Raw genomic sequence first — 19981 nt, forward strand, 5'->3', positions numbered from 1 at the left:
GCAGAATTAAGGCCTCACAAGCCGTCACCATCATTCATGGTCAGGCGATACACGAGCCGATTCCGTCGCTGCATCTCCACTTTGAGCGTGACGAAGGCCTTCATCGGTGCAATTCGCTCGCAGCACTTGCCCCAACAATCTGTTGAGGCTATACGGGGGGACCTTTGTCTGTGTGTGTGTGCCACAGGGGGCCACGGGGAGCAGGGGTCCGTGGGGGCCTGTGGGCGGCGTGGGGGTTCAGGTGAGTGCTCCCCTTAGCAGCTGCGGCTCGCGGGGCCCTCTAGGCCGCACCGCGGCGCCGAGACGCAGCGAGACGCTCGCCGTGGCCGTGGCCATCGCCGCCGTGGCCGTGGCCATCGCCGCCGTGGCCGTGGCCATCGCCGCCGTGGCCGTGGCCATCGCCGCCGTGGCCGTGGCCGCCTCCGCCCTCATCGCCGTAGCCGCCGCCGCGCGACATTTCGGATGTTGATTTCGTGAGTGCCGGATTGCCAAATCGGCCTGCCACGAACCCGCCGGCCCAAGGTCGATTCAAGCTCTTGGACAATATCGGGGACGATTATCTCAACCGGTAATGGGCCTCCTCTAGGTTGCATGAGCACCTGGTGCGGTGTGTAAACAGCCGCACTGGGGAGACAAAGGCGATCGGGCGTGGCGTTGGCCGCACACCCCCCCCCCCCCCCGGTGTGCCGTGCTGGCCTTAATAGGTGCTCGCTAACTTGTCCCAAGAGTCTGTTAAAGGCTGTACGAGGGGGAGGGGGAACTTTGTATGCATGTGAGTCCAGGCGCATGAGTCTATATTCCTGTGTGTATGTGCGTGTGTGTGTGTGCGTGTGTGTGTGTCTGCACGCTATTTTCAGGGTCCTTTAGGGCTGCCAGGGCTCGAGGGTCCAGCTGGGATCCCGGGGTCAAAGGTGAGGAAGTGGTGGATTGGTGAGGAGATGGTAGGTACCCGCTAACAGCACTTGCTCCGACAGTATGTGTAGGCTACACTGGGGATCTTTGTCTTTGTACATCTGCGTGTGTGCAGGGCGAGAGAGGCTACAGAAGGAGGGGCTCACCAGGAACTCGAGGAGCGCAGGTGAGTGGGTGAGTGAGCGGGTGAGTGAGTGATTGGGTGAGTGCGTCATTGAGTGGGTAAGTGAGTGAATGATTGGGTGAGTGCGTGAGTGAGTGGGTGAGTGATTGGTTGAGTATGTGAGTGAGTGGGTGGGTGAGTGAGTGAGTGAGCAGGTGAGTGGGTGAGCGGCTCAGGGTGAGTGTAGCTTGGGGTGTAATTGTAATATTAATGTATAGTTACGTTGCTCACTGAATGTTCGTCTATGTCGCTGGGTTTCTGGTGTATGTTGCTTGAGACTTGAGTAGCCACAGCCATAGCGAGAGGTCTGGTGGATGTGGTGTGCCGGGTGTGTCAATGTCATCGCAGACAAACCTGCCTGAGATGAAGCCCTGTGGGTGGCGGTGCCTATGTCAGGATGTGTGTATGTGTGTGTGTGTGTACATGCTGTGTGTGTGTGTGTCTCTGCGTATTGTGGGGAGCGGGAGCGCACTGTGCAACGAACCCGGTGACCCGAGTTTGATCCTTGCTCAGCGACGAATATCTCGACTGGCGCTGGGCTTCCCCTAGGTCGACTCGGCCTCATGCGTGGTGATGGCCACCCATCCCCGCTTCACGTGCCGTGCCGGCCTTCGTAGGCGCTCACTAACAGCACTTGCCCCTAGAGTATGGTAAGGCTATACGGGGGGGTCTTTGTATTTGTGTGTGCGCAGGTATTAATTTCAGCCAGTGGTTGGTGGCAGTCGTAGGTGGTGGCGTTGTTGATGGTGTTGGCGGTGATTGTGTTGATGGCGATGGCTGGTGGGGGTGTGTAACGCGATGACGGTTGTGATTCGCTGACAGTGTTGATGTGGCGGTGTTTGTGTGTTGATGTTGTGTGTTTGTTGGCGACTGCGGTTGTTGTTGTTTTTGTTGATGATTGTCGTCGTTGTTGTTGTTGTTGGTGTTGCCGCGTTGCTCGTGACCGCGCTGGCGTTGCAGGGAGAGCCGGGCCCCCCAGGTCCGGCAGGAGTGGGGGGCCACCCCGGGTCCAAGGTAACGACGCCGCCAATCAGACACCTCGCGTCGCGAGCCACGGAGACCTGGGGTTCGTCAGGGCGGTGACACAGGGCTAGGGTGTAGGGTGATGGTGTAGAGCTCGGGTGTAGGGTGTTGGGTTTTGTTGTAGGGTTCGGATATAGGGTTTGGGTGTAGGGTTAGGTTGTATTGTTCGGGTTCGGTGTAGTTTTAGGTTGTAGGGTTTTGGTGTAGGGATAGGTTGTATGGTGTAGGGTTTGGGTGTAGGGTTAAATTGTAGGGTGTAGGGTTTGGGTGTAGGGTTAGGTTGTAGGGTTTGGGTGTAGGGTTAGGTTGTAGGGTGTAGGGTTAGGTTGTAGGGTGTAGGGTTAGGTTGTAGGGTTAGAGTTCAAGTCTAAGGTTAGGGTTTGGTGTGGGGGCAGCATGAGGCATAAGGCCAAGGTTGAAGTTCGGGTTCTGGACAACGTGAGGGTTGGGGGTGCTGCGTGCTGCTGTAACAGCTGTACTGTAACAGCTGTAACAGCTGTACTGTAACAGCTGTAACAGCTGTACTGTAACAGCTGTAACAGCTGTGTTGTAACAGCTGTAACACCTGTGTTGTAACAGCTGTAACACCTGTGTTGTAACAGCTGTAACACCTGTGTTGTAACAGCTGTAACAGCTGTAACAGCTGTGTTGTAACAGCTGTAACACCTGTGTTGTAACAGCTGTAACAGCTGTAACAGCTGTGTTGTAACAGCTGTAGCAGCTGTGCTCTAACAGCTGTAACACCTGTGTTGTAACAGCTGTAACAGCTGTAACACCTGTGTTGTAACAGCTGTAACAGCTGTAACAGCTGTAACAGCTGTAACACCTGTGTTGTAACAGCTGTAACACCTGTGTTGTAACAGCTGTAACACCTGTGCTGTAACAGCTGTAACACCTGTGCTGTAACAGCTGTAACACCTGTGTTGTAACAGCTGTAACAGCTGTAACAGCTGTGTTGTAACAGCTGTAACACCTTTGGTGTAACAGCTGTAACACCTTTGGTGTAACAGCTGTAACACCTTTGGTGTAACAGCTGTAACACCTGTGTTGTAACAGCTGTAACAGCTGTGTTGTAACAGCTGTAGCAGTTGTGTTGTAACAGCTGTAACACCTGTGCTGTAACAGCTGTCACAGTTGTACCGTGCCCCCCACAGGGCACGCAGGGCCCGGTTGGCAGCGAGGGGACCCCCGGACCTTCAGGATTCCCGGTGACTCCTCCTGCTCATGATCGGTCCCCCCCCTCTCCCCCCCCCCCCCCCACATCTCCTACCCCCACCTCTGTCCCTCCTCCCCACCACGTGTGGTCGTGTTTCACGGCTGTCCACACTCGTGCAATCATCGCCCTACGATGTCCGCGTTGATGTTTCTCGAACTCAATTTTACTCAGAACATTTTTTTTTCAAGTGATTTGTCCGAGTTCACTCTCCTCGCTGTAAATGTATTTCACATTATCGTGGTTGACCACCGCGTCAGAAGTCCTCCATCTCGAGTTCGTTTTTACTCCGATTCCTGTTTACCGCATTGCTGGACTTTGTCTTTGTAGTGACCCCAGGTCACTCGCCATACAAATGAGGGTCGTACTGTTCTCTTGACTTCTCACCTCGCACAAACAAAACCAACTTGGACCCCCCCCCCCCCTTGTTGCTCCTCCAGGGACCCCCGGGAGCGGGGGCCGAGGCGGGAGACGCGGGGACCCCGGGGCCCGGGGTGCGTGAGATGTCGCCGGACGTTCCCCCACTCGCGAGGCTCTCTTCTTCTCGGACTACGGCTGCCCCTCGCCCTCTGTCTCTCTCCCACACTCTCTCTCTTTCCGCTCTCTCTCCCGCTCTCTTTCTCTCTCTCTCCTGCTCTCTCTGGGGGATTCTAGTTCTCGTTTTGCTTGGCTAAGTCACATTCCCTGAGGAGCATGACCCAGGGATTGTTTTCCCACTGAATCGTTTCCAGGTGACTTCAAAATAACCCCAAAGCTAACCCCGCCCCTATGCCTTAGACTAACCCTAACCCCAACACTAACCCCGCCCCTATGCCTTAGACTAACCCTAACCCCAACACTAACCCCACCCCTGTCCCTTAGACGAACCCTAACCCCAACACTAACCCTATCCCGATCTCTAACCCATCCCTATACTGAACACTGTCACCCCAACCCTAATCCCAGCCTTGACTCCATGAAGGGTGATGATGTCAGTGGTGGTGGTGGTGGTAGTGGTCGTGGTGGTGGTGTTGTGTGAGTAATTGCTAAGTTTTAATTGACGTCAAATGTCGGAGTGTGGGTTGGGGGTTGGAGGGACGGTATGAGATGGGGGGAACTGGGGGGAGGGGGGGAATTGAGGGGGGTGGGGGGGTGTATTGCCATGTTTGAGGCGGTGTTCATTTCGTTGTCAGGGGGTGCAGGGAGAGGTGGGGCCCACGGGGGAGAAGGGACGCACGGGGCCCAAGGTGAGAGAGTGACTGGGTGAGTGACTGTGTGAGTGACTGAGTGAGTGACTGTCTGAGTGACCGTGTGAGTGACTGAGTGAGTGACTGGGTGAGTGACTGAGTGAGTGACTGGGTGAGTGACTGGGTGAGTGACTGTGTGAGTGACTGAGTGAGTGACTGTGTGAGTGACTGGGTGAGTGGCTGTGTGAGTGACTGGGTGAGTGGCTGGGTGAGTGACTGTGTGAGTGACTGTGTGAGTGGCTGGGTGAGTGACTGTGTGAGTGACTGTCAGGGAGTGACTGTGTGAGTGACTGTGTGTGTGTGGGTGTGTTTATTTGAATATACAATTGTCTGTGTCTACGTAGGGGGGCGGTGGTGTAGCGGTTAGTGCACTGTGTTGCGAACCCAGTGACTCGAGTTCGATTCCCGCTCACGGTAACGATTATCTGAACCGGTCTTGGGCCTCCCCTGGGTCGACTCAGCCTCAAATGAGTACCTGGTGCGGTGTGTAAACATTGCCACTGGGGCGATAAAACCGGTCGGGCGTGGTGCTGACCACCCACCCCCTCGTGTGCCGTGCCGGCCTTCATAGGTGCACGCTGACAGCACTTGCCCCAACAGTCTGTTAAAGGCTATACGGGGGATCTTTGTGTGACAGTGTATGTGTCTATCTGCAGGGGCCCACGGGTGGTATTGGAGAAGCTGGTACCGCTGGAGCCAAGGGACCGCAGGTACTGAATACACTCACCACGTACACTCACCACACTCACAGACTATACTCACCAGAGAAAAGTGGAATCTGACTGCCTGTGTTATCATGGGTTGAGTGCGTGTTGTTTTATGTTGTGTATGTTTTGTGTTGTTGTGTTGTCTGCAGGGCGATGTCGGGTCTCAGGGTCTGCCCGGGTCACAGGGGCTGCTGGGTTTACCAGTGAGTGGCAGCCAACTCCTCTCCTCACTCACCCCTCACTCCCCCGCCCCTCACTCCCCCCGCCCCTCACTCCCCCCGCCCCTCGCTCCCCCCGCCCCTCACTCCCCCGGCCCCTCACTCCCCCCGCCCCTCACTCCCCCCGCCCCTCACTCCCCCGCCCTCACTCCCCCCGCCCCTCACTCCCCCGCCCCTCACTCCCCCGGCCCCTCACTCCCCCGCCCTCACTCCCCCCGCCCCTCACTCCCCCCGCCCCTCACTCCCCCCGCCCCTCACTCCCCCCGCCCCTCACTCCCCCGGCCCCTCACTCCCCCCGCCCCTCACTCCCCCGCCCTCACTCCCCCGCCCCTCACTCTCTCAGCTCCTCACTCCCCCCGCCCCTCACTCCCCCCGCCCCTCACTCCCCCCGCCCCTCACTCCCCCCGCCCCTCACTCCCCCCGCCCCTCGCTCCCCCCGCCCCTCACTCCCCCCGCCCCTCGCTCCCCCCGCCCCTCACTCCCCCGGCCCCTCACTCCCCCCCGCCCCTCACTCCCCCCGCCCCTCACTCCCCCCGCCCCTCACTCCCCCGCCCTCACTCCCCCCGCCCCTCACTCCCCCGCCCCTCACTCCCCCCGCCCCTCACTCCCCCGCCCTCACTCCCCCCGCCCCTCACTCCCCCCGCCCCTCACTCCCCCCGCCCCTCACTCCCCCCGGCCCCTCACTCCCCCCGCCCCTCACTCCCCCGCCCTCACTCCCCCGCCCCTCACTCCCCCGGCCCCCTCACTCCCCCGCCCTCACTCCCCCCGCCCTCACTCCCCGCCCCTCACTCCCCCCGCCCCTCACTCCCCCGCCCTCACTCCCCCCGCCCCTCACTCCCCCCGCCCCTCACTCCCCCCGCCCCTCACTCCCCCCGCCCCTCACTCCCCCGCCCCTCACTCCCCCCGCCCCTCACTCCCCGCCCCTCACTCCCCCCGCCCCTCACTCCCCCGCCCTCACTCCCCCCGCCCCTCACTCCCCCCGCCCCTCACTCCCCCCGCCCCTCACTCCCCCGGCCCCTCACTCCCCCCGCCCCTCACTCCCCCGCCCTCACTCCCCCCGCCCCTCACTCCCCCGGCCCCTCACTCCCCCCGCCCCTCACTCCCCCGGCCCTCACTCCCCCCGCCCCTCACTCCCCCCCGCCCCTCACTCCCCCCGCCCTCACTCCCCCCGCCCTCACTCCCCCGCCCTCACTCCCCCGCCCCTCACTCCCCCCGCCCCTCACTCCCCCGCCCTCACTCCCCCGCCCCTCACTCTCTCAGCTCCTCACTCCCCCCGCCCCTCACTCCCCCCCGCCCCTCACTCCCCCCGCCCCTCACTCCCCCGCCCCTCGCTCCCCCCGCCCCTCACTCCCCCGCCCCTCGCTCCCCCCGCCCCCTCACTCCCCCGGCCCCTCACTCCCCCCGCCCCTCACTCCCCCCCGCCCCTCACTCCCCCCGCCCCTCACTCCCCCGCCCTCACTCCCCCCGCCCCTCACTCCCCCGCCCCTCACTCCCCCCGCCCCTCACTCCCCCGCCCTCACTCCCCCCGCCCCTCACTCCCCCCGCCCCTCACTCCCCCCGCCCTCACTCCCCCGGCCCCTCACTCCCCCCGCCCCTCACTCCCCCCGCCCTCACTCCCCCCGCCCTCACTCCCCCGGCCCCTCACTCCCCCGCCCTCACTCCCCCCGCCCCTCACTCCCCCGCCCCTCACTCCCCCCGCCCCTCACTCCCCCGCCCTCACTCCCCCCGCCCCTCACTCCCCCCGCCCCTCACTCCCCCCGCCCCTCACTCCCCCGGCCCCTCACTCCCCCCGCCCCTCACTCCCCCCGCCCCTCACTCCCCCGCCCCTCACTCCCCCCGCCCCTCACTCCCCCGCCCCTCACTCCCCCCGCCCCTCACTCCCCCGCCCTCACTCCCCCCGCCCCTCACTCCCCCCGCCCCTCACTCCCCCCGCCCCTCACTCCCCCGGCCCCTCACTCCCCCCGCCCCTCACTCCCCCGCCCTCACTCCCCCCGCCCCTCACTCCCCCGGCCCCTCACTCCCCCCGCCCCTCACTCCCCCGCCCTCACTCCCCCCGCCCCTCACTCCCCCGGCCCCTCACTCCCCCCGCCCCTCACTCCCCCGCCCTCACTCCCCCCGCCCCTCACTCTCTCAGCTCCTCACTCACCACTCATCCTACAGGTTTTCCTCCCACACAAAGCCCAACTCCGATTTCAAATGGAATTCAAGGCCAAACTTCCCAAAGTAGCTGCGCCCTCTTGATAAGCAGTCTTGAGACTCGGGGACGCTTTCATAGCTAACGACAGAATATTATTGTTGTGATTCTGTCGTTTTTCTCATCATCGTTATTAATCATTGTTTGTGTGTTTTTTTTCTTCCTCCAGGGAATGTTTGGAAAAAAGGTAAATGTTTATTCTCATAAATGTGGCTGTGACGGTCCCACCTGAAGACGGAGACTTGTGTTGTCTCCGAAACGTCGTGATTTAATTGAGTTATTTTCATTTATTATTTTATTATTATTTTTTACCTACGTGCCTTTATCGAAAAAATCTAAGAGTATGAATCCTTGCAGTCACGAAAGCTTCAAATCTAGAATATATTCTCATAAAGTCTTTTCTACTTTCAGAAAATAATGTGAAACCCATGAATATATATTTCATGCATATTCAGCAGTGCGAGTGGTTTCCACTGGGCTGAGTATGGGGCAATGCTCGTATCCTGCGCATTTGACGGCCCTGAGCCAGTGGTGTGAAATTCCAAATTCCTTTCCAATGGCCAAGCAGTGCTCAATGTCAGTGTTTAATTGCCACCCTACCTGCTTCGTGTTGTGTATCTGCGTCGTGTCTCCGTGGTGTGGTGACTGGTTCGTGCTGTGTTCACCTCCATACCCTGTACTATATCTCGTTCGTGTTGTGCCTCTGTGTTGTGCCTCTGTGTTGTGCCTCTGTGTTGTGCCTCTGTGTTGTGCCTCTGTGTTGTGCCTCTGTGTTGTGCCTCTGTGTTGTGCCTCTGTGTTGTGCCTCTGTGTTGTGCCTCAGACTATATTTAAAGTCTACGCGGTTTCAGCGTCTTGAGATGCAACTTGCACGAATGTCGCTGTATATAAAATACAATAATTATTGTTACGTTATAATCACTGTTCAATCGTGACTTAAAGCTTTCGCGACTGCAGGAATTAATATTCTTTGGGTCTTTCGGTAAAGTCACGTAGATCGGTCCTATCTACGTGACTTTACTGAAAGACCCAAAGAATATCGTCATTGTTATCCGGGTTGTTATTACGCGTGCCCCACGCACGCCTAAAGTGGTTGATTATAATTCATTGTTTTTTATTTCATTTTTCTTTCCCATCTGTCGCGCTGTTTTACTTCTCTCGTACAAGAGCCGCATGTTTTTGCTACGAAGTGTCCGGAAGGTCGCGTTCCTCTGCCGTGTAAATGCCGACCGTTGTCTCGTCTCTCCGCTCCCGCCGTCACGCGTGGCTGCCGTGCGGGTCGCTCGTACCGTGTTCATCCCTGCCAGGGGGAGAAGGGGATACGGGGCCAGCGAGGGGATAGGGGGCCCTCGGTGAGTGCCAACGCTCTCACGGACACACGCACGCACGGACCGCACAAAGATGATCCCCCGTAGAGTCGTAACCCACTGTTGGGGCAAGAACTGTTATCGGGCACCTTTGAATGCCAACACTGAGCACACGAGGGGAGGGCGTGGCCAGGACCACGCCCGACCCGACCGTCTTTGTCTCTCCTGTAGCGATGTTACACACCGCACCAGGTGGTCATTTAAGGTCTGAGTCAACCTACGGAAGGCCCAGGACCGGGAGCGGCTCCGATGTTCATCGCCGGTGTTGGGCCCGAGCTGGAATGGAGCTCGGGTCGCCGTGTTCGGGGTGCGGCGCGCTAACCGCTGGAGCCGCCGCTCCCCGCGCCGCTAGCAGACACGCGCTCCAGCCGTGGCCCTCCACCGCTCGTTAAGAGCAATTAGGGATTAATTACACGCGCGGCCACGTCGTTCCTGCGCCGCCGTCTCCACGGGTATTTAACAGGTGCACACAGAGGCAGTCACTTCCATCCCGATTAGAGCCCTTGACAGCTTTATGAGCGGCGCGGCATTAATGGATGGGGTGGCGGCGACGACGATGATGATGATTTGGTGGCGGGGGGAGGAGGACAGCGTGAGTTCATGAACTCACGCCGCTCTTCCCGTGCGTGTGTCTGTGTTCAGGGCCCCCCCGGGCCTCCGGGGCCCCCCGGCCCTGCAGGTCCATCGACGGGACTCGGACACCACCGCCCTGGCGCTACGGCACGGCCCTCCTGGGTGAGCGCGGCGCGGTGTGTGGGGGAGACACCGAACGGACGGCGCTCGAGACGGCCTTCACGTTGGGGCTGGGTACACGCACTGCTGGATGAGGGCCTCCCCACGGGTTTTGGGGGTTGTTAGACCTTACTCTTGCCATGCTGGTCAGCGCGGGTTAGTGAAGGGAGGATGTTGGAGCATAGAAGTACAGTACAACGATGAATCTTGCTGCACTGACCTCCGCTACCTGCAAAATACCCCGCGGCAACCTATAGCACCTCTTCTATGCGAGGTGGATACCCGCCCAAGCGCTTTCCGGCTAAGTCCTGCTTAGCTTCCGAGATCCGGGTGCCTCCGGGCGATTCAGCCCTGGGCCTGCAATCTCCAGAACGTGAATTTGTCCCACGACGACTGGGTAGAGGAAGGGAAGCGTTCCCAATTTTAAGATTAAGTCTAAGCTGTTTAAATAATATTAAGAATTGGGAACACATCCCTAGTCTCGCGGGACGTCAGATTCATCTGAAAAATGTAATCAAATGGGACCTTATTACATTAATTAATTAAATAGTGAGAAAACATTAAATAGTTACTGATCGATTCCAAAGTCTGGCTTCACAGGAAACGAGGTCACATTTTCTTGCTTCCATACTTATTCCTACGGAGAGTGGCATCATCATCGCGTGGCGTTGGGTGGCATCACTTCTGCGAGCGTGACGACGCGTCACAACGCCACAGAGCGCGCAAGATAAAAATAAAACCCCCAAAAAGATCCGAAATCGTCCTTATAAATTCCCCAAATCTTAACATTTTTCGATTTGAAACTCAGCCCGAGTTTTGCGCCAGGTTTCTCGAGGCGCGATCGTCCCGCAGGAGTGGCCTGAGGACTGGCCTCTGTGGGGCCCTCCGTGGGCCCCGGGCGAGGCCACGCGGAGCGGCGCGGGGGAACCAGCCGGGGCCACGTCCGCGCCGGGCCCCCCGGGCCTTGTTGGCGAGCACCCGCCGGCCACGTGCCACGAGCTGCAGCTGTGCCGGCCGGGCCTTGCCGACGGTGAGTCCTGGGTGTCGGTGAATATTCACAAATCGTCTACCCAATCTGCGCTGCCCACTGCGGAATGAGTGGTTAAACACACAGAACTACACTCACACACATACAGAACCACACACACACAAACAGAACTACACACATACACACAGGACTACACACACACACGGGACTACACACACACACGGGACTACACACACACAGAACTACACACACACACGGAACTACACACACACACGGAACTACACACACACATACACACAGGACTACACACACACACGGGACTACACACACACAGGACTACACACACACAGGACTACACACACACATAATTACACACATATACACACACACAACTACACACACACAACTACACACACAGGACTACACGCACACAGAATTACACACAACTACACACACACAACTACACACACAGGACTACACGCACACAGAATTACACACAACTACACACACAGAACTACACACACACACACAGAACTACATACATACACCGAACTACACACGTGCAAAGACAGAACTACACACACGACGTACTCAGACAGCCCAGCACACTCGCGTCATGCCACTGGTACAACCAGAAGCCACACGTCAGAGCAGTGGTCTCAATGGTTTTATGCAGTTACTGAGCAAAAGGCCCAGAGCCCCAACATGTAAATCGGTCAGTAAGAAAAGAGCACCGTCACTGTTGTGATAGATAAATGGAAAGGTTGCCGGTATTATGAACTTTGTGCCACCGTTTACTTATTTAATTAATGAAGAGCTTCCGCTGGCAGCGAGCCGCCGTTTCCAGGAGCCACGGCCGTAACTCATCCCCAAACACAGACGCTTCCTGAAAGGTCGTTAGTACCAATTAGACGTGATTATCATAAAATCCGCATTTGTAATGTTCTATAAATGTGCCCAATGGATCTCTCTGTCGTGACTTCCCCTCCCCAACCACATTCCTCCCCCCCCACGCCGACCGCTCCCCGCCCGCCCCCCATCTCCGTTACCCGGGAGACGCGGGAGTTCGTCGTGAGCGAGGGGAGTTGATTGACGGTGGTCTCGCGTGGCGGCACGCGACTCGGATTACGCAAAATTTGGTTCAACGATCGCGTGGCGGGGAGAACCCAACGAGCCCTCCCGGTGGGTGTGCAGGCGGTGCAGCTGCACCGGCGCCACGTGTTGGAGGGGCCCCGGCTCCGGCCTTCGGAGAGACAGGGGGGCGGAGGGTGCCCAGTTTCTTTGCTTCCACCAGGGCCCATTCCCTACCACCCTACGCCACTGCAAGTTAAGAGTTTGGGCTGGACGCAATCCAGAGCCTTACGGAAGCTTGGAAGGACGCAGTGAACAGGCAACGTTGGCCCACGTTGGCGTGTGGTTTAGAACCGTTGGACCAACGTTGGCGTGACATTGGCGTAACGTTCCGTGTCCCCTCCGGCTAATGTCAGTGTGATGACAGTGGGTGTGGATGGTCCGAGCCAGCGACCCAGTGCGATAATGGGACTTTCGGCTTTGAAAGAGGGGAGGCCTCCATCCACAAGTGGATAGACCACGGCTGATGATGATGACGCTCCTACGTGCGATGCCCAGGGCACTACTGGATCGACCCCAACCAGGGCTGCCCGCTCGACGCACTGCTCGCTCGCTGCCACTTCTCGGCCGGCGGCGCCACCTGCGTTGGCGGCGTTGGCGGTGCGGCGGCGAGCCAGCGGGCCCCGCCGTACCCGGGCCTGGGCACCGTCCAGCTCAAGTTCCTGCGCCTCCGGAGCGGGCGAGCGTGGCAGCACGTCCGTGCCACCACGCGAGGGGGCGGCACGGGGGGCGCCGAGGGGGGCGAGGAGGAGGTGGAAGAGGGGCCGACGCTCGTGGGAGACGACGGCACCGAGATTGGGCCGGGACACGATGCCTACCGCGTGCTGCGTCGCGACTGCACGCAGGTGCCGTGTCGTCATCTTCGTTGTCATCGCCGGTGTCGCCATGATTGTACTTCGGTCATCACAATCATTATCATTTGTGGTTATCAACATCATTGTTTGTCATTTGATTGTCGTATTCATGGTCATCGTCGATGTCGCAATCATCGCATTTAGGAATTAGCACGGTTGGCTACGTACGGTGCGAAAGAAGTACAACATACATACAACATCGATATCATTGTCATTCTGATCATGACCATGATCGTTGCTTTCCACTTTTAGGAGTTTGCAACATGGGTGTGTACACGTTTGTGTCGGTATGTGTGGGTGCGTGTGTGTGCATGCGTGCGTGCGTGCAGGCCGCAACGCGGGACGAGGTGTGCGTCCTACACCTCGTCGTTTCGACGAGCAGCACGGAGTCTCTGCCCATCCGCGCCATGCCCCTTCGGGGGCCCCGCCGGTGGGGGGTCGCCCTCTCGCTGGGACCTCTGTGCTTCCTCTAGCGAGGGCAGCAGGGGAGGGGGGCAGGGGGGGGCAGCAATGTGCGGGTGAGGTGGGGGGGAGGAGGCAGCAGGAGCGTTGGCTGCTGTGGTTGAGGGGCAGCAGGGATGCTGTGGCGCTGGTGGTGGTGCTGGTGGTGGTGCTGGTGGTGGCGCTGGTGGTGGCGCTGGTGGTGGTGCTGGTGGTGGTGCTGGTGGTGGCGCTGGTGGTGGCGCTGGTGGTGGTGGTGGTGGCGCCGCGGTTTGCCGGCCATCCCGAGTTTGATTCCCACTCATGGCCAACACCAGTCACGATGATATGAATCGGTCCTGGGCCTCTCCTCGGTTGACTCAGCCTCAAATGAGTCCCTGGCGCGCTGTGTAAACATCTTTACTGTGGAGACAAGGGCGGGCAGGCGTGGTGCTGGTCACTCACCCCCTCGTGTGCCGTGCCGGCCTTCGTAGGCGTTACTCGCTAACAGCACTTGCCCCAACAGTCTGTTGAGGCTATATGGGGGCTATTTGTCTTTAGTGGTGCTGGTAATGGGCTCATTCTTCGTCAACGTTTTGCGACGTTCGCGCGAGCGGAGCGTCGAACAATACTCCGCTCGTTACACGCACGCCGTCAAGGCCGCGCGTCGCTCGGCACGCAGGTATCTATTTAAAACACCAGGTTTTTTTTTAATACAAAAATGTAGTATAAATGTGCCCATTGTAAACCGAGACCTGTCAGAGTCGAAATGTGTTTCGTTTATTAGACGGACAACCTGCCGGTAGTTGCATGAAGACAATTAAAATCGGCGTCAATGTGAGGAGGTATTGACCCGAGGGTTGTTGTGCGACTGCCCACAGGCATAGTGCTGCTGTGTTAGTTTCGTTACGATGCCCCCCGGGAGTGACAAGAGGAGGAGGGGGGGCGTTTATGGAGACAAATTGGCGAGGGGAGGCTCGAGATGATGTTGGAAGGGGGAGGACTGAACGAGGAGTGGGCGTTGGGGGGAAGGGGGGAGAAAGGAGGTTTCTAAGTGAGTTTAAGATTTGTGGGGTTCGGGTGTGAAACGGGAGGCTTATTAGAGATGGGGGGCGGGTGAAAGATGAGATGGCAAAGCCTCGCCGAGTCTCACCACTCCTTGTTCGGAGTGTCCTGCCACGTGTTGTGCTGTAGGGGAGGACAACGTTGATAATTGTTTTTTTACCCTTCTATCTGGCAACAAAACTGACACCTTTTTTACAATGAGTCATGTTTACGTAGACCACAATACCTGCAGCCATAATGCAAACAAAAAACATAACTCTGATCATGTGCACTGTCCTTGAAGTTGATTGGTCCACACCCGAGACAGCTTTCCTTAGAGCCTAGTCTCACAAAAAAGGTGTCAGTTTTGTTACCAGATAGAAGAGTAAAAAACCAATTATCATATTTTTTACTGGCAAATGAGGTTCCAATGGTGAGGACAACGTTGTTGCTGTGTATGTCTGTGATCCCGGTCGAGTCATTTGCTGGTAATTATTCAGCAGTGGGAGGTTTGGGCCAATACCAGTTACACGGTGATTTAGCAGAACGAGAGAACATAGAAACTCCACGCAGGAAGGCACCCGAGTCAGGAATCGAACCCAGCGGCTTCTCACTACGAGGCACGAGTATTAGCAATGCACCACCACCCTGCCAGACCCTATTGCATACCGTGTGTAACATAGGTGGTCTGCCAAGTAACGTTACATTCTACTTTACCTCGTTATATTTATTATCTGTTTGTAAAATGTTGGGTATTTTTGACACGGTTTAATTTTTTAAAGAATAAATATTGATAACTTTGTACAACTAATACTAATGATACTGTGTTATTTTCTATGTTTCAATGTGAGTCTTCGTGAGGTGAGGTGAGGTGAGATTGTGAGTCCCATCTCGGTAAAGGCCAACAAGCCCTCGGTGTCTTGCTCGGATGAAGGCCACACAGTGACGCGTGGATCAGAGACGCCCACGACCACAAGGAATCTGAGTGTGTTTCGAGACTGGAGGAATCCGACGAGCTATGAGGCTATACTCTTCGGGTTTTTCGGTAAAGTCACGTAGGTAAATCACGACGTTTCGGAGGCAACACAAGTCTCCGTCATCAGGTGGGACCGTCACAGCTAGATTTAAAAACTCTAACAGATAGGTGAAATTCCTCCCCGTCGAGGGTATTAATTCCGAAACGTCGTGATTTACCCACGTGACTTTACCGAAAAAACCTAAGAGTATGACCTTGCAGTCACGAAAGCTTCAAATCTAGAGCTATGAGGCTCTGTTTCACAATCGCGGAGAGCGCACATGTCAGGGTGCAGGGCTTCTTCGTATCTCACTGGGCTCATCTGGCCGGGTGCCTGGCCACGGTGAACATCGGTGCTGAATGATATCACCGGCGGCCCTGCCCGAGCCGTCAATCTCCCAGGGCACCAACACCGCACATTGAGCGGACGACTCGCAACAGCGAACCGTGACCCCGATGAGGACAGCGGCAGCCCTCTGCCCCGGCTCGACCCTCAACAACCGCCGCCGGTGCAGGGAGCGCCGGGCGTAGCTCGCACGGTCATTCCGCGTGATTGGCCACCAGACGACGCCGCCGCTGCTGCCTTCCCCGTGCGTCCGCGCCGGCGTTTGGCGCAGCCCCCCGCGGCACTGCGGCTCGCAACAAACTCCGAGCGAAAGCGCCGTGACCAGAGAGCCCTTGACACCGCACGCCGCCGGCTGGGCCTGCTGCCCGGGGCACACGCGTGCGTGCGTGTGCGCGTGTTACATCGCTCGAGGCGCCGTCTAATTTGCTCGGCCGAATAATTGCGGCGGGGTGGTTTGGGGGGAGTCGTGATTGCATTGGCGTCGAGGAACACAAACGACTCTCTGTTGTTCGTGTGTTTTTTTTTAAACGCCAGGCTCCGTAACGCAATAGACGGCGGCGTTTGCGGTGATTCTAATCGCTGCAATCACGGGTTCGCCGTAGCCGAGTGGCTATGATGATGACGACTGCCCCGCTTGTTCACCACACAAGTGGTGGCGCTCTGGGCGGCGCGGGAACCCCGCCCGGTGCCCTCGGCCCCTTCACGCGAATTTGCCGCAACGCAGGAATGTGAAGGAGTCGTGACCTCCTCATCTTGGGGGTTGCCACGCCGTGATCCAACTCACGATGTTGCGCCTTCCTCGTCGCTCACGACTCCCCCTGCTGACCCCCCCCCCACACCCAGCCAGCCAGCCGTCCGTGTTGTCGACTCCGTCCCCTGCTCAAGGCCAACGCGTCCCTTTCCTCTTTCTCTCCTCCGCCTATGCTCCTTCCTACCTTTTGTAAACAGTAACACGGCACCGGTCCAGCTGTCGCACGAGGCACCAGGGTGACATTGGCCGTGTCCCGGAAATCAAATCTCGGGTCACGCGCTGCACCGCCCCAAGCACTGCGCCACCACTCCAGGACTCCGCAATCTCGCGCGCCTCAACAAATTGCCAACAATTACCAACATCCGACAACACATTCTCTGTTTACGTAACCGGCAGCCGCAGCATTAACGCCAACGCTGTGGTAATTTCCAGCGCGAGAAATGTCTCTAAGGCGAGCTCGCTCCCTCGTGTCGGAGCGCGGCCGAGTGTGATTATTGAATGCGAGACAAATGTATCACGGGGGGTGGTGAGAATGATTAAGACTCGCACGCTGTGATCACACGCGCAGAGAGTGGCGCGATTAGCGGAATAATCTCCATCCGCGACATGTGGAGACGCACACACACAGACACACGCACACACAGACACACACACAGACACACACGCACACAAACACACAGACAAACACACGCACACAAACACACACAGACACACGCGCACACACACACAGACACACGCGCACACAAACACACAGACACACGCGCACACGCACACAGACACACGCACACACACACACAGACACACACGCACACACAGACACACACGCACACACAGACACACACGCACACACACACACAGACACACACGCACACAAACACACAGACACACACGCACACACACACACAGACACACACGCACACACACACACAGACACACACGCACACACACACACAGACACACACGCACACAAACACACAGACACACGCACAGACACACACAGACACACACACAGACACACGCAGAGAAGAGCAGGGATACACGCGGCGTGGATGCAGCGAGACACACACACAGACATACACACAGACACACACACAGACACACACACAGACACACATACAGACACACACACACAGACACACACACAGACACACATACAGACACATACACAGACACACACACAGACACACACACAGACACACACGCAGCCGATTACTCAAAGATTCCGGTGCTGCTGCTGCTGCCATGCACGTCGACAATGAGCGGTGCCAACACGGACACTCAGCACGCACGTCAGTAACGCCGCGACGTTTCGGACAATGGGCCTTCTTCACACCGCACACACACATGCACACAGACCGGAGAAGAAGAGCGGATAGGAAATGGAATTCGCACTTGATATGCCATGGGGCCTGATACACATCACATTCGAAATGTGTCCCGATGAAAATGTTTTACAGACTCCACTTCATGATGTATTCCTGTGCACGCCACCTCCAGTCTGCACACAAAGGACCTTCTGTACACATCTGGAGATTCGACAAAATTGGGTTCCGGCAAAGCCCGACCCTGCTGATTAGACACTGCAGCGTCGAAACCGGTCCAGAGTTCTCCCTTGCGGGTGAACTCACAATGCTGCTGAAATTATTCAGTCCCAGAAGGAGTCCGTGTGTGGCTGATGGGATGTGTGAAGTAAAAACAAACTAATCTGTGTTGGAGAACAGATGCGTGGAGGGATGGTGGAAATTGTCTGCTTGTTGAATTTGTTATCTTCTCTGTTGATGAGCGGTGTGGTTACAGTGGTAGATGAGTGGTGTGGTTAGTGGTAGATGGGTGGTGTGGTTAGTGGTAGATGAGTGGTGTGGTTACAGTGGTAGATGAGTGGTGTGGTTAGTGGTAGATGGGTGGTGTGGTTAGTGGTAGATGAGTGGTGTGGTTACAGTGGTAGATGAGTGGTGTGGTTAGTGGTAGATGGGTGGTGTGGTTAGTGGTAGATGAGTGGTGTGGTTAGTGGTAGATGAGTGGTGTGGATAGTGGTAGATGAGTGGTGTGGTTAGTGGTAGTTGAGTGGAGTGGTCACAGTGGTTTTTGACAATGCGGCGTCAACAGCGCCACCTTGCGGCAGCCCTCGGTTCGCGTGACCCCCGCAGCCACTCACCGCAAAGTAACCACAGCGTCAGCTGTTCACAAAGAAATCAGAATCACGAAACTGCGCTTTCAACAAATGTTCAAGTTCACTTATTAGGTATAGCCCTGTGAGCCATTCGGCTCTTGAATCGGGTGCAACCGCAACAAGCAAAAAACAAAAACATGAACAAGAAAACATCTTAAAGTGATTATGTGCAAACAGAAAATCCAAGAAAAGACAGCAAAATATTGCAGAAAAATCACCGTACACCAACACTGTGTGCAAAAATCCCAGTGGGATGCAAGTCAAACAACAACAACCACAAGACAACTTAGATTAAGGCCATCAGTCTAACTCTGTACTACAACAAACAAACATGGCCAAACCGAAACACTTTTCGAAAATCACCAAAATAAAGCCATAAAAGCAATGAAACAGTGATCATAGGAACTGTGACCGAATTTTCACAATAAACGTCGTAAACAACATGTACTACCAAACTCTGCGGCCATAGCTGGCTGCATGAGTCACTCCACAACAGCAGGAGCATCAGACGGAGTATCAACATTTTTCAATGTACCTTTAAGATCAACACACTAAATCAAAACACAGATCATACTTTGCAGCGATCATCCGGAGCGAAACATTTTATTTTAGGCCACTGAATAGCAGTGGCAGCTAGGGGTGTACAACTCCTCTAGAGCAGTTTTGAGTGAAGATCTCATAGGTAGTGATTCAAGTTGCAGTTTATTGGCAATAGCATTCCAGACCCTGGGGGCATCAATAGCAAAGGCCCTTCCTCCAGTATTTGTACGGCAATAGGGAATGTGCAGCTGGTAAATGAGCGAAGACCTTAGGTCAAATTTGTTCTTTGAAACAGAGAGGAGATCCAGCAGGTAATCTGCGGATTTCTTTGTAAGTACATCATGAATAAATAAGATCTGATGCACAAGTCGTCGAACATTGAGAGATGTTAAGTTTGACCCAATGTAGAGATCACAGTGGTGAGTCCTATATGGGCAGTTCAATGCAAATCTTAAGGCCGAGTGATACATTGAGTCAAGCTTCTTCAGTACAGCGCTTGGGGCTGATGTATACACGATGTCACAGTAATCAAGTAGAGGCAGTAGCTTTTATCAATTCCAAACAGAACAGAGGGGGGAAGCAGTGCTTGTGTCGATACAGAAAACCTATTTTTATTTTTGTCTTTTTACCAATATAATCAATGTGATCTTCAAAATTCAGTTTTGAATCAAGAATGACCCCAAGATACTTATAGATCTTGACTTGCTCTATTTGATAATTATTTAAGGAATGTAATTGGGGATGCATCGATTGGACCCTTCCACATCTTTAATCGCCACTGAGTCGCGCGCGATGAGCAACAGTGCCAACTCTCACGGCCACGGCGGCAGAGAGGAGAGCTCTCCCGTCGTGGGCCGCACACGCCCCGAGGTGGCGGGGTGGACACAAACCACGCATCGGAGCGCTCGGCCAGAGGGCCCAACGCGAAGTGAATGGCGGACCCCGTACCAAGATGGCGCCCGGCGAA

The 19981-nt window shown here is 56.5% G+C and overlaps 2 protein-coding genes and 1 long non-coding RNA gene across 4 annotated transcripts; all 3 read left to right on the forward strand.

The window, feature by feature from the left end:
* The first annotated feature begins 36 nt into the window (after positions 1-36).
* LOC144938006 (uncharacterized) lies at positions 37-4031 on the forward strand. The gene is made up of 8 exons (XM_078865703.1): positions 37-87; positions 188-241; positions 858-911; positions 1028-1078; positions 2036-2089; positions 3253-3306; positions 3752-3805; positions 3987-4031. The coding sequence occupies exons 1-8, from the start codon at positions 37-39 to the stop codon at positions 4029-4031; spliced, it is 417 nt and encodes a 138-aa protein (XP_078721829.1).
* A 474-nt stretch (positions 4032-4505) lies between these two features.
* Positions 4506-7838, forward strand: LOC144937731 (uncharacterized). 2 transcript variants are annotated; one of them, XR_013637769.1, is made up of 4 exons: positions 4506-4537; positions 5194-5247; positions 5394-5447; positions 7826-7838. It is a non-coding gene; the product is annotated as an uncharacterized LOC144937731 (long non-coding RNA). The 2 variants fall into 2 exon arrangements; XR_013637768.1 differs by lacking the exon at positions 7826-7838 and having other exon boundaries at positions 5394-5475.
* A 310-nt stretch (positions 7839-8148) lies between these two features.
* Positions 8149-13202, forward strand: LOC144938008 (collagen alpha-2(XI) chain-like). Its single transcript, XM_078865704.1, has 6 exons — positions 8149-8154; positions 8964-9008; positions 9666-9758; positions 10581-10785; positions 12373-12719; positions 13058-13202. Exons 1-6 carry the CDS (start codon positions 8149-8151, stop codon positions 13199-13201), a joined length of 840 nt encoding a protein of 279 aa, XP_078721830.1. The 3' UTR covers position 13202.
* Positions 13203-19981: the final 6779 nt, after the last annotated feature.

This window comes from Lampetra fluviatilis, chromosome 20 (genome assembly GCF_964198595.1).
Source record: "Lampetra fluviatilis chromosome 20, kcLamFluv1.1, whole genome shotgun sequence".
Classification (NCBI taxonomy): Eukaryota; Metazoa; Chordata; class Hyperoartia; order Petromyzontiformes; family Petromyzontidae; genus Lampetra; species Lampetra fluviatilis.